Here is a 14,377-nt window from a genome sequence, read left to right as displayed (position 1 = left end):
CACAGTCTGATAAACAAATGGTTCATCTTCACAGTCAACAATAGAGAGCAACATAGTGCATATTGCTCTCTACCAAAAGTGATCTGCACAGCCCCCCTAAAACATTCGTCACCCAGTTGGGGGGACCAAACTGTCATTCATTAAGACACATAAACATGATTCCTCAAGACCCACAGCTCTCAGCTAAACAATTCATCTAAAAAGCAATAAGTCACTTATTTTGCCCCCAAGTGCTTTTAAAGAAATCAAATATCAAAGGAAATTGCAGATTACAAACAGATTTCCTGGATCAGGGTTTGTAAACAATGTGGAAGTTGCTTTTTTCCTGTTGGTGTCAGGCATTGACACAAAGCAAGAGTCACTACGACAGCAATGATTGTTCTTGTGTGTGTTTTTTTTTCCCATAAGAGTGGCTTTGATCATTCTGAGATGATAACCCTTTTCAAGATCCACCGTAAAGCGAGAAGTTTAGCGCATGCAAAATGAGAGCCGTTGTGGTACCATTATAATCCCTCCAGTTGCAGGTTTGCATCGGTCCACCGTTGCACTAAGTGAATTTCGGTGGATGCAGTCCAGTGATTTCAGGCTGACCACATCCCCCACCCCTACCCGCAAAAAAAAAAAAAAATGTTTATTAAAAATGTGTTTATAATATCTACAATGTGTTTATAATCACCTCTCTCAATCATCCAAAAGTAAATCTCTTTCAAGCACATGGTTCTCATTTTCTTCCAAAGTCCAACAATGCCGACACAATAGGATGTCACTTTGTGGTTTCCCTTTGTGCCGTTTTGACGTCTTTCCCCCTCTGTAGGATGGAAGGATTTTTTTCCCCCCTTCTGGCCAGCAGATGGTTGGTGCTCACAAAAGTTAAAAGAGGTCTTGATGAGGAAAGTGTAACAAAGGGCAAAAGCTCTTACCATTACACTCCTGGGTTTAATTAGGAAGTGTGTGTGTGTGTGTGCGTGTGTGTGTGTGTGTGTGTGCGTGTGTGTGTGTGTGTGTGTGTGTGTGTGTGTGTAAATGCGAGGGCTATTCAATTAGAAATTCAAATGGGCCAGATTTCAAAACCAGGTCTTGTTCATGGGCCAGAGTGTTTTGGCACCTTGGTTACATATTGACTTTGTGTTGCTAGCGAGATGTTTACGGTACTGTAAAGTGGACTGATATATATGGTAAAGCATTCCAATGATGTTAGACTGTACATATAAGCACTCATGGAATGCCTCTCGCCCAATCAAATTACTTGGCCGGAATTAACTCTTGTATCACTCGAAATTTGACTGTGATTGTCTCTTGATTTTGCTCTTGGGCTGGATTTGGCCCATGGACTTCCACTTGAATGGCCCTGGTCTATGTGCTTTTAAGTGGGGAGATTTGATTCTAAAGAGCAAATAACAGTCAAATGAATTTCTAAGATATTTGATTACAACATGCGTTCCACTGCTTAACAGATGTCTAACAATAACAGTGGTAAATTGTTACTTTGTATTTATTATCTCATCTTCGCTGGTACCGTGTGGAGTCAGCTATTTGTTTTTATTAAAAAGAATAATGTTCTGTTGTCAAACTGAGAACTGATGGAAAATTTTAAAAATTAAAAAAAAAAATGTTGCTACCCACCTCTCATATTATTGCACAGTATCCAGACTGGACAATGCCCTCTAAACTCTCTCAAGTTCTGATGGACAGCCTTGACAAACATTCAGTCTCATTGTATTTCAATTAGACAAACTGGGGCCCCCAAGGAACAGAGAACCAATAAGACTTTAGCAATAACTACACAAAGGCCCGAATCTACGGGGAAAAACCTTGAAGGTGAAGACAGGGTTTGTATAGGGCAAGACAATATTTATTATGTGAGCGTAAGTCATTGTGAGATTAATGCCAGGCGACTGCATCCTCTAACCCTGCGAGTTTGTGCATTTGTCAGGAAGGGCTTCGCCCTAAGTGTGTATGGGAATGAGGGCCAACCCATGAGCATGGACCCCAGAGATTACAAACAGGCAGTACTTCAGATACCTTTCTCAGAGAGCTTGGCAGGGCATGAAAAAAGAGAAAGCAACAAAAAAAAAAGAAAAAAAGAACGAAAGCCAAAGGGCAGGCATTTGTTAAGAGCAGAACTGACAGCTTGACAACTTGTGTCCAGAGTTTAAGTGTGAAAATTTCATGTATTGTTTTTTTTTTATTTGGCATAGAAGTTGAGGATTGTTTTGATTCTGTTCAGAAATGCATTTGCAACTTTCCAGAGCATTAACAGTACTTCAACTAAAACCAGGGCACCTCACAGAGATTTGTGGTGGATGGTTGCAGGCTCTTAAATTCTTTGGCCAAATGGCCCTTGCCTTTTGTTTCTGAAAGCTTTTCATGAACATCAGTTGCTTTCTTTCTCTCTTTTTTTAAATAGAGCTCCTCAATGGAGTAAATCCATTTGTTAAGGACTTGGCTGTTGAACTGTGTAGCTCTGTGAGCTTTGGCTGCTTTACAGCCTGAAGGATACAAACTCTATCGTGTTTATCCTGGACACCACGTCCTGAACACTCTCAGGTGTAATAGTCTCACTCTTGGGAACACGACAATCTATGTTATTAGACATACTGCTTACAAAGACTCATATTTCACCAGTAAACAGAGGCTGTTTCGTTTCCTTCAGCTTCAGCCTCAATTTTTCCCGTTTTTAAAACATAATTTAATGGCTAAATAAGACAGAAATCTTAGACATAGCTCATTTCCCCCAAAACGATCTCTCTGTCATCAAATTTTTTCTTTTTTTTTTTTTTTTGGTGTGGTTTTCTGCATCCGCCAGATGAATAGATGAAAATGTAAAGCAGGTTATGTGTTGTGTTTCCCCAGCTCATGCCTGGTGAGTCTCTGTTGCTATATGGTACAAGCTGAATATTCAGGGAGGGTCAAGGCTGATAAGCTGGCTTTCATTCTATTGTTTCCTGCACAGGCCGGGCTGACCCTTGCTTGCCTGTGTGTCAGGTGGAGCAATCATTTTGGGGGGGAAGTAATGACATGGGCTGCCCCTCCTGGGGAAAAGGCGCTGACGCACGTCCAGCCTGTAGGTTTTTTCCCCGCTGCCTGGCCCACAGCTCTGCATCTAGCCCCCAGGGTCTGAGCATAAAACGCAACTGTTTTTACTGATAGAGAGCAAACATTGCATGACGGAGCACTTCAGCAAAAGATTGAGAAACACACCCATGCGTTACTTCTTGACCGCCTTTTGCAAGAACTTGCTGATTGCATTTTTGCAAACCTAATTTTTTTTTTTTTTTTTTTTTTTTAAGCAGTGATGAAGTGTGTTATGTTTATTTTGTTTTGACAGAGGCTGGATCTTATTAAAATGTCAAAATACAGCCTCAGAAATGTTGGCAAGATTGTTAGTTCATGCTTGAGATTTGATCGAATGCAGTGACAGGTCAGAGCTTGGAAAATGTTGCATAACCATGTATTGCTTTCTGTTCCAGCCCAGTAAATGTACTGAAGGAAGCTATACACAGTCAAAGCTCAGATAATCAGCTTTCATGTTTAAAGTCAGCAAAGGTCATTTTTAATGTTTACTTTGTGATTTTTTTTCTCTGAAATCATCTCACCCAACTGAATTTTCTTGAATCCTTTGGATCAGTCATGTCACAAAGTATGAGCAAAAGTGCTCATCAAACAGCCACTGAAGATATTCAGTTATTAACTTTCATCAGCTGAAGAGAGAAAAAGCTAAAAATATAAATCTAACATAAAACCATCAGTTTTGAGTGAGCTACCTTTAACTTGGAGCTAGTTTTAAGGATTGTTAGATTAACAGAGCGGGAGAGAGAGGGAGTGACAGAGAGATGACTTGGAGAGAGAGAGAGAGAGAGAAAGAGAGAGAGAGAGAGAGAGAGAGAGAGAGAGAGGGAGAGAGAGAGCACCTGTTATATCCCATATCAGGTCACCCCTTTTTTCCAACTTCTCTGCTTCTTAGCTGCAGCTTCGAATGAGGCGTCATCTGGAAAGGAGACACTCGTATGTTTTAACATCTTACTAAGTGATTAACATTTGATCTCGGAGTCAGACGTTGGTATGCCTGCCTGGACTCTGCCTATAGCGAGTTCCCCCTTGCCCTGGGTAAGGTTAGCCATCAAATGTGACAAAGTGTGTTGTAGGTGCACCTCTGACGCAAGCAAACCATTTAGTTGTAGTGTCTGGTGTCACAGGGATGCATAGCAACGCAAATGCAGCCTATAAATATACCTCCACGTCCGTGCTATTTAAAGATGCAGCAAAGGGAGACAGTTCAATGCAACTTCCTATTAACTTTGGGGGTTTATTTATGCCTAATATCAACAGACTTACCTTACCCTTGCAAGCTTTCATAGAAATAACATTGTTATCAGAAGTAGTTTGGACTGTTCATCTTTTGCACTGGCTCGGAGAAAGTTTGTTTAAACTTTTGTGCTGAATGGTAGAAACAGTCTGGACTAATCAGACAAATTTCAAAGAACTACTTTAACATAAAACACATTAAAATGTTAAACTTCGCAAATATTCATTTTACTGAAATTTCCTTTGAATTAAGATCCCAGAAAACGTCCAGTTAGGTCTGCATGTCCACAGAAACAGCTCCTTTATCAAATCCTACCACTGAGCAACAGTTAAGTGTTTTTAAATCTCCTATATTAATTAGGCATTAAACTGTAACTTGGAGAAAAAAAAACCCCAATAAATTAAAAGCACAGCCAACTCAAACAACAACACACGCAATTGGTCCCCGAGAACAAGAATTAGGAGGTACTCATATTCAGTATTCCATAATAGAAAGGAACACTTCCTTCAATTCATAATTGAATGTTTAAATCATTGTACTTTAGTAAGAGCATTCTTTGACTATTTTACATGTGAAATGGCACCCTGACTTACAGACACATTCCTTCTGACAATATTTGAAAACGTTTTGTCTTGGTAATGCTATGTTTATTTGTTATCGCAGGATAAATCGTTAAATCACTCCCTGAGCAGACACAGTTAATTCTGGAGACTGTGGTTAATCTGCCCTAAGGTCTCCTGGACTTACTGTTCAATGCCAAATTTCCACATCGGTGACCTTCTAATGCTTATGCCAAAAGCAAAGCAAAGCAGAGCAAAGCAAAGCAAAGAAAAGAAAAGAAAAGAAAAGAAAAGAAAAGAAAAGAAAAGAAAAGAACGTGCATTTGAATATTAAAGAAACACTAAATGATCATTCATTTAAAATAGTTTATTAAAGTTCAGTTTTGCTAATCAGCATCTTTTCAACATTACATTTTGCAAATGACAAAAATAGACAATGGAAAATAACTGAGAGATAATATTTATTGTGTAGAAATGGAATAAGGTTACTGAGACTTTGATGTATCTCCCCTAACTAAATGTAATACAATAAGAGGCACCAGAAACAACTTAGTGTACGACTCTACAGAATCGTCCTAATTCTGAACAGACTAAATGAAAGTCTCTAGACAGCATGGTTACAACATGAATCAAAAGTGCTTGCGCAGAATACTACATTTCACTGAGAGACATATCTGGTTAATACATTTTTATATCTGTCTTCATTCTTCATTCTACTCTTGTGTAAGAGCATGTAATTCTCTAAAGCACTCCGACAGTGCAGTGTCTTCAAAACTATAACATATACCTTAAACATAGAATATTATAATATATGGTAAATACAGCAGAGGACATGTCTACTTATCTGTGGTTTAGCAGTCCTGTTGAGTCTATACATAGTAATAATATACTAACTCGACATAAGTACCATATCACCACACCAAGGGGATATACAATTCACTGAGAAATAACAATCGGACAGCAAAAAAGAGATGTATTAATGTTATAATGAAGAATGACTCATTGTTCTTGATCTGCCTCCTCCCTCCACCTTCTCCATCCTTCACAAATCAACCCACTTTTCTTTCCATTCATCCTTAACCGCAGGATGCAACAGTGGATTAATGACTGACTTCCTTTCCAAAGGTTTGTACAGTGGTTATTCATCTTAATTGTGATACATTCGGTTTGGCTTGCTTCCCGGTTACCCCAGATGTGACTACTCTGTTTGACAGAGAAAAAGGAGAGAGTGAGAGAGAAAGAGAAGCCCCAGGACCTCTTTAAGGCTGGGCATGCCATTGCCTTGCGAAAGTTTGAGGTCGAAGCCATAAAGGTTGGTGGTTGATACAAGCTGACATGAGTCAGCTGCTTAAAGGGAACATCATGAAACAGCTGTGTTTCCACAAACCATCTCTGCGCGCCTCCTCCAGAAGCAATCAACTTGGCACAGCTCTCTCAAAATCTCAGCCCATGTGGTAATTTCTCCTCCAGAGAATCCATTTTGTCTCAAGCAAAGATGCTCCTGTGATTGGTCATCAGAGCAGTCTGGCTCTCTCTCCTTCTTTCCTTCTTTCTATCCATCCGGACCTTCCAGCAGACGGCACTGAGGCTCAGAAGAACTAGTCCGGCTGATAGCAACACCAGCCCAAAGTAGGAGATGGTGGAACCGTGAGAGTTGAAGCTATATGCCACAGCGGTGACCACAATTCCAGCGATCAGTACCACTACACCAAAAGGTACAGTGCAACGGTAGCAGGAGAGTTCAGCACCTCCTGTAGCAGCAGTCAACTGGACCTCATTGACCAGAGGGATAGCCACTGCTGCTGTCTGTTGCTGTGGTGTTGGTGTTGGTGTTGGCTCATTGTTGTTGGCTTTTTCAAGAAGGACTCTCTCTGGGGCTGCTGCTACTCTCATTGTGTCCTTGCAAAGTTCTTCTGGCATTTCAGGATCACGCTTCAAATTCTGCCCACCAAACCCACACAGAATGGTCCTCACTATTTGGTGTCTCTTATCAATGTCCTATAAGTGAATCCGCACCTGTGAATAAAATAGCAAATCGGGGGAAATTCATAAAATATGGGAAAGTGATTTTATACAACCATCCGGTAACAGTCGCGGTGCTGTTTTGTTTTTCTTGTGTAAGATGACAAAGATTCCCCCTGGTGCCCTCTTTGACACCCGCACATATACTGCGCTCTTACCCTGATCAAAAACTGAGTGAATGACGCAGAACCACTCAACCGAGCACGAGTTGTCACATTCCCTGGAGAGCGCGCGATATGACATTACAAACTGCTCCGTGAAATGCGAGCAGCCTCCAAATCACCCAGTTATTTCACAAGCGGCCCGTTCTTCACCAGAGTTTGCAAACACTGCAAATACGCCACCTGAGTTGAATTTTAATTCTGGTAACCTGTGACGCAATATTAATCTCTTTCTATTGATTTTGTTTATGCATTAGATAAATACTATAATATCAGTAATTGTTGGCACCGCCAAAACTATTTATACATTCGCTCAGTTATTTGTTTAAGACTGAGAAAATTTTGTGTTCGTTTAAAACATTTAAGAAATATATGTTTGCTGTATTTTTAGTCACCGTCTGTACCTTTAATTCCAAAAAAAAAATTCCTTCCATCGAGGTTGGAAATTAGTCGATCGTGTTAAATGAGTAGTTCTTTGTTTAACGATGGTAATGTGTGCACTCTGAAAATATCATTATTTTTTAAAGTGGGCTTTTTTCTTTTTCTTTTTTACGCTAGTTGCAACTATCCAGGAGGAGAGCTTATGAAATGAATATTTAATTATTCCTGATCATTCCGATTATGCTCTGAGTATAACGGATCTCCAGATAATAACGTTTAAATTTTAGTTGATTTTGCGCACGTTCCACTGTCTCTGTGTTTTACAAAAAGTAACTTGATAGGTATAACACAGGAAAGCTGCTTACCTCGCACACATTTTCCATCCTAAGCCAGCACTCACGCAGTCTCCATCGATTCTCACAACTTCCAAATTGGTTGTGTCAACAAGTATTCTTATTCCAGAAACGCCGCAACATAAATTTTGTAAAACGCCGGTGTCTGATCACAATCGAACAAGAAGAGATGGTTTAAATGTATTCCAAGAGTCTTGAGCTGTCCCTTGCCTCGCGCGGTGGGGCATGTCTAGGGCTCGCTTCGTCGGCTCTCGGTGGTGGAATTCGACTCTCATTCATTGGGTGTCCCTTGCGAGCTGGGGCAGGGAGGAGGGGGCGGTGAGGGTGTTTCTCAAAGTTTCTTTTTTTTGTCATCAAGCTTCCTTGGGGTAAATGTGCACCCCCCCCCCCCCCCCCCCACACACACACACTTTTTTTCTTGTTTTGTCAGTAAGCAAGTGCTGTAGATTTCAAAGAAAAATTCGCAAAATTAAAACTGCGTTTGGATTATTGTTTGATGCTTCACATCGAAACTGCAAAGTTCTTTTTGCAGTTAGTTTGCTTGTCCACAATTATATATAGACTTGTCAACAATAAATAAATAAATAAGTAAGTAATCTTAATCAAACATAACACAAAGGGTTCATTAAACACACACACACACACACACACAAATTCATTCATAACACACTAAGGTGATAACAGAGCATGACCCACTGAATTTAGACAAAAGACTCAGCTACCACTGGCTAACTCTGCCTCCAGTAAATATCCACAAATAAACAAATACACGCGCAAAGTCATCCCTCTTCCTTTTTACTGCTGTCAAAAGACCAAGAAGACAAATGACATACCTGATGAGATGCTTTTAGAGCATACTCCCCTGTACATCTGTCAGACATTCATTTAGATGCCCCTGTAAAGCTGATACAAACTACAAAGTCTCTCCACTAATGCGTGAGGGACATGCTTATTTAAGATCCAGTCATGGCCTTCGACCACACTGGTGCCAAACATAAGCATTCTAAATCATTTCACTGCACATTTCAGTTGGATTTTCTGGCATGTTGTAATGTGATATGGGGTGTTGTCTGAACTCTTCCTTCCTGCAGGAGATCCCATCCCTAAAGGAGATACACGGTTTCCATGGCAGGATGGGAAAAATCAGGCTCCTCTAAGGGCACGATGTGCAGTGACTGACTTGGACCATCATGGGACTGTCAGCTGTTGGCTCTAGTGTCTATAAAAGTTCATGTTAAGGTTGTGTATTAAAACTTACTCAAATATTTTCATCTAATGAAAAAATCTCTTAAATCTCAATGGAAGTTGTGCATTTTTAATAACTGTACCTATAGGTATACCTTTATTATTATTATTATTATTATTATTATTATTATTATTATTATTATTATTATTTAACTATGAATTTACCCAGCCAGAAGAGAACAGAAAGCCAGATTTGAGACTTGGGGATGATTTTGACATAAATTATTGTTAGACATTATGTTTCTTCACTGACTGTCTGATACTTGGTTGAACCTATTTGTGGGTAGTTTGAGCATTGCAGAACAGAATCAGAATGAATAGCATCTAAAATAACCATGAAGATACAAACAAACAATGAGAATCCAACCACGTCCTGACGTCCTAAAGATTACGTTGCATCTCTGTTGTGAGAGAAGACCTTTGGTGTCTCAGGATGAATGTTTTCTTTTTTCATATACATAAATGCAAATACGTCTGAATAAGGCTTAGGATAAGTCCTGTCCTCTCGCATAGAGAGATAGATAGATAGTCTCTTCTTCAGTGGCCTTAAAACCGGTTGCCTGATGTATCTACTGAAAGATGATCCTGGCAACTTTACAGCTGAAGTATCAACTAACAACGAATTGTTGATGACGTATACAGAACACGTAGGTCTGTCAGAGCCCACATGATCCATGCTCTCATAGTTTTGAAAACATGTCTCTGCAGTTCAGCGAAGAAGAGTTTCAAGAGGCATGGAGGGAACTGGACGAACCTCAACTGGAAGGAGGATGGGAGTTTTTTACAGAGAGCATGGGTGTAAAAATTTATCGCCTCTACGACAAGGTACAGTGAGGTTTGTAATGACATGTGAATGAATCGCTGTCAACCCCAGCTAGCCGTGCTGTATATACAAGCTAACCGTGCTAGATAGCGGTCTGAGTGTATTTGTCGCATTGACAGAACTCATATAACGATGTAACCATTGTATGTCCACTATCCCAAAGTAATCTTAGGTATACGTGCAACTGGTTTTGTAAAGTATTGAGTTAATGCACAAATGCTAAATGCATTTAGCCAGTAGCAACAGTAGGTTAATGCAATGCGGAAGTTGTTGCATCGAACATGATAGTGCGAAAGTTTTTGAACTAAACCGGCTTTATCAAATCGCTCAGACATTTAGCAGAATATTTTATCTTGCCTATCAATAGCAGTGTGTATGCAAATGAATTTCATACGGAAAAGCTTTGTAGAGAGCGATTGGGATTCGATATTTCTGGAGTTTATGGTCGAATTGCATGCTGATATATGAGGCTAAATGCTTTGTAAGGAAAACTGTGTTTTAAATCGAAAAAGGGCGACTTTGGTAACAATAAATCTGATATCAACTCTACATCAATGGTCATAACTAATCTGATGTCAAATCTTCCGTCACGTAGTTCCGGTATGCTTTCTGGCATGTAAACTAACCCTAGGCGTACCGTCTGAAGTCGAACAGGGTGGGGTCTGTTTCTGTAATTTGGAGAAAGTAGCGTGTGATTTTTTTTTATTTTTTTTTTTGAGGTGTGCTTGACATAAATTATTTCTGTAATGGGCTGCTCACAGGAAACCGGTCTGTATGAGTACAAAGTCTTCGGTTCTCTTCCCAGCTGTGCTCCAGAACTTTGCGCAGATGTCTACATGGACTTGGCATACAGAAAACAGTGGGATGGTTATGTCAAAGGTAATATACACAGCCCATTTTTATACGAGGCTCACCTATTTTATTTAGCCCTTAGCTTATTCACATAACAAGAAAAACAGCCTAACCCTGTGTTCACCTCAGTTATAACAAGACTCATGTCACCTCACTTCATACACCTCAGTTTAAACATGAATATTTTTGTATCTCCAAACTCACCAAGCAAGACTAACTACACTCTTTCATTACAGTGCTACCTGTTTAAGATGCCAGATCCTTTTCACTTTTAACATATAGCTTACACACTGTAATGTAGAGAGTTGCCTTTAAGGACTGACTTTAATCAGACTTTCCACATCTTTTCATGTTTCGTTGCTTCTAAAGAAAGAATACAACAGGTAACAAGGCTTAGTTCTACAGCAATGGTTGATGTAGTATGTAGAAATACTGTGTCTGACTACTTTTGACATAGACCTGAGTGTCTGGTGTTTGGTAGTCATGTGTTAGATAGAGCTGATCCCAATCCTCTTCCTTTGTGTTTTATCCCAGCTTTAGAATATTCCCTATTCACTAGGTAGATATAGAGGAATTGTGTTTCTAGAATACACCATAGTTGTAAAAAAAAATGTTGATTTTACGCTGTGCCCATGTATTATGTTTCTCTGCCAGAGCCTGTCATGTACTCCAGGTCATACTGTGTTTCATTCCACTTTTCAAATTATATTATGCTGGCTAAAATAGTTTGGCTTCACAGTCAACGAACCTGGAATTTATTTCAAACAGTCTGTCACAGAAACAATAAAGTTCAATAAAGTTCTGCATTAATCCTTAAGTAGCGTTGTGCGCCTTTAATTGAGGTGGCAGGGTTCCGTCGGTTTTTGGCGTCGCAGTCTTGGAAAGTCGCTGTCTCTTTTAGTGAGAGAAATTTGAGTTTAAGATTTCCTGGAAATTCAAACAAACTGACTGGACCCAGAGCTGATTTGCGTGAGAGGGCGTTGCAGAGTTTTATTGGAAACACATCCTTGTCTCTGACTCGCCCTGTCTGAGATCATTTTGAAGGGTCCGCGTCATGTTTCGGACTGCTTTTGTCTGCGGCTGATTTATTTGCCCAAACGGTTCCTCATGTGCTGCTTAAACAGGGCGCGCCTCGGCTGACTCCAGTTGTTTTTCCTGTCTGTGTTTGTCATGCGTTTTGAGTGGACCACCGTGACTGTGAAAAAAAAAAAAAAAACAACACTAAACTGCCATCTCAGGGGACTGCCTTTGTCCGGTTGCCAGATTCAGCTTTTACCCACTTTTTTTCACACCCATGTTCATCCAAATATCTAGAATACTGTTCACACTATCTGAATCCACAGATGTTCAAAACATATTTTGTCTTTTTTTTTCTGAGTTTGAAAAACATATTTAACACTCGGTTGCCAAGTTCTGGACCATTGTAGCACTGATGGACAGCTGTCTTGTGGAAGATACACCGGGGTAATGTTGAATTAGTCAGGTTCTCTTGTCTCCCTTTGGCAAAGGAGGAGACATGAATGGACATCTGGAAATGAGGAATAAGTGCCTACAACAGTAATGACTCATATTAGATCCTCATGTTGAAGTTCTGCCAAGTGCCTTATAAATGTTTTTTTTTTTTTTTTTGTCCAGAATGTGTGAGGGAGAGTTGTATATGCTTTTCTCCTCTTTCCACAGAGCTCCATGAGAAAGACTATGGTGGACAAAAGGCTATTTACTGGGAAGTGAAATATCCTTTTCCACTGTCCAACAGAGATGTATCCTTTCAAAAAAGATTCATATGATTGAAAACAAATGTGTAGTTATTCAGTAAAACAAGCTAAGTTTACGGCTTTTCTGTTTCAATTATAACATGCGTATATTCCTCCTTTTCTTGTCACAGAGTGCTTGCTCCCTTAAGAGAAAGATTGAAAATAAGTTTGTGCAACAATTTGATTGTTTAAAGCTGCTAGTTTCTGAGGAAGTGGTTTTGATTTATTGAAAGTTTAAGGTTACTGTTTAGTTTTGAGATTTTTTGCCCGTTGGACTGGAGCAGCATGTTCCTTCTAGTTTGCTGACGTGAGCTTAACGGCGTTTGTGTGGCGCTGCACTGTCTCTTCTGGTCGTCATGTTAGCCCTCGAACCAGTCTGATCAACTGTCCAGACAGTAAAAGCCATCATACAGCCACTGATTAAATGAGTGAATTTGATGAGAGGTACCGTGGTGACATGGCAATGAAGAGAGCTTGAAGCTTAATCAAAATACAACATGCAGGATCGATAATAGCCGTTTTCTCACTTTGTAACGTTCTGTTACGTAGACTTTAAAATATCTTAAGTTGGATGTTTCAGTACGTGAAAAAGTCACAGCAGAGGAAATGCACAGAAAATGAAACACCACGTGAAAGGTTTCTCTTGTTGAACACGCGCGTGTTCAACAAGAGAAACGTTGTTTCTCCTTGATCGCGGTTCAGTATATTTACGTAAGGGAGAGGAGAGATCTTGATGTGAACGGGAGGAAGATCTGGGTGGTCCTGGCTAAGAGTGCATGTGTGTCTGAGTGCCCAGAGAAGAGTGGCGTCATCAGGGTGAAAGACTACAAACAGAGCCTGGCCATGGAGAGCGACGGAGACTCTGGCACCAAAGGTAGAACTGTTTATGATTAGGTGTTTACCATGATGCTCCACTCTAGCGTGTGACTCTGACATGACTAATTTGGCTTAGGATTTCAGTCGCTTACTCATCAGCTGCTTGTCATTCAAGTGATTAATTAGATCGCTGAGTTACTGAAATGGGAAATATGTTTTATGGGAAAAGCTGGAAGTGTTTGGAAGAAAGTTGTCAATTTCTTTGGCAGGTAGCCATGGAGTAAATGGGATAACCATTGTCCATACAATAACTGTATTCTCTTCAGCATAAGGCTCTTAACCACTGTGCGACTGTCGCTTGTTTTTATGACAGTGACTGGTCCCCTCAATCCTCCCTTAAAAGTTAGTGTCCTGTAACTTGTTACTTGACTTCTTTTTGTTTTAGTCTTCATGAACTACTTTGATAATCCTGGTGGCATGATTCCAACCTGGCTGGTTAACTGGGCAGCTAAGGTAAGTATGTTATATTTAGACATGCACATACAAACACCAAACAAGAAAACTTTTAAAGAACCAAGTTATTTGAATTCTTTTGTGCTATATTACTTCCGTTTTATTGACAGAGCGGAGTTCCCGGCTTCCTGACTGATATGAAGAAAGCCTGCAACAATTACTCAAACTACTGCAAAAACAAAAAATGATCAGGATTTTCTCACAGAGCTGCTGAAAAGAGTTAATCTTTTGTTCTTTTTTTCCCCTATGGTGCACCTTACTGTTCTTTTCTACTGCTATTTAGGGCATTTCAGGGGCATAAAGATTTCAGACTGAGTTAGCTTTTTAATGGTGGCAGGTTATCATGTTTCTCATGTTCTGTTTTAAATAGACCTGTTACCTGTGTGTTCACAGTGACACTACAGAGACTCCATGACTGTTGGGTAACATCTTTCTACGTACAAGTTCTAGTAGTGAACTTATCTGACATGCAAACTTTCCTCATTTGTGACCGCATAAGTCACACATAAATGTGGAGTGTACTACCACTGAAATGAAACATTCATTTAGTTATTTGGTATATTTACTGCATGCATATATTTCATGGATATA

General features: G+C 39.9%; 2 protein-coding genes across 2 annotated transcripts; one reads left to right on the top strand and one right to left on the bottom strand.

The window, feature by feature from the left end:
- Positions 1-6,351: 6,351 nt before the first annotated feature.
- tmem100a (transmembrane protein 100a) lies at positions 6,352-8,062 on the bottom strand. Its single transcript, XM_030789683.1, has 2 exons — positions 7,994-8,062; positions 6,352-6,807 (listed from the first exon to the last, which is right to left on the bottom strand). The coding sequence occupies exons 1-2, from the start codon at positions 8,060-8,062 to the stop codon at positions 6,352-6,354; spliced, it is 525 nt and encodes a 174-aa protein (XP_030645543.1).
- Positions 8,063-9,724: 1,662 nt separating this feature from the next.
- On the top strand, positions 9,725-14,010 carry pctp (phosphatidylcholine transfer protein). Its single transcript, XM_030790871.1, has 6 exons — positions 9,725-9,853; positions 10,613-10,730; positions 12,384-12,463; positions 13,160-13,331; positions 13,719-13,786; positions 13,897-14,010. The coding sequence occupies exons 1-6, from the start codon at positions 9,725-9,727 to the stop codon at positions 13,972-13,974; spliced, it is 645 nt and encodes a 214-aa protein (XP_030646731.1). The 3' UTR covers positions 13,975-14,010.
- The last annotated feature ends 367 nt before the right edge of the window (positions 14,011-14,377 follow it).

The sequence above is a fragment of the Chanos chanos genome, chromosome 13, assembly GCF_902362185.1.
Source record: "Chanos chanos chromosome 13, fChaCha1.1, whole genome shotgun sequence".
Lineage (NCBI taxonomy): Eukaryota > Metazoa > Chordata > Actinopteri > Gonorynchiformes > Chanidae > Chanos > Chanos chanos.
This window is presented reverse-complemented; position numbering and strand designations above follow the sequence as displayed.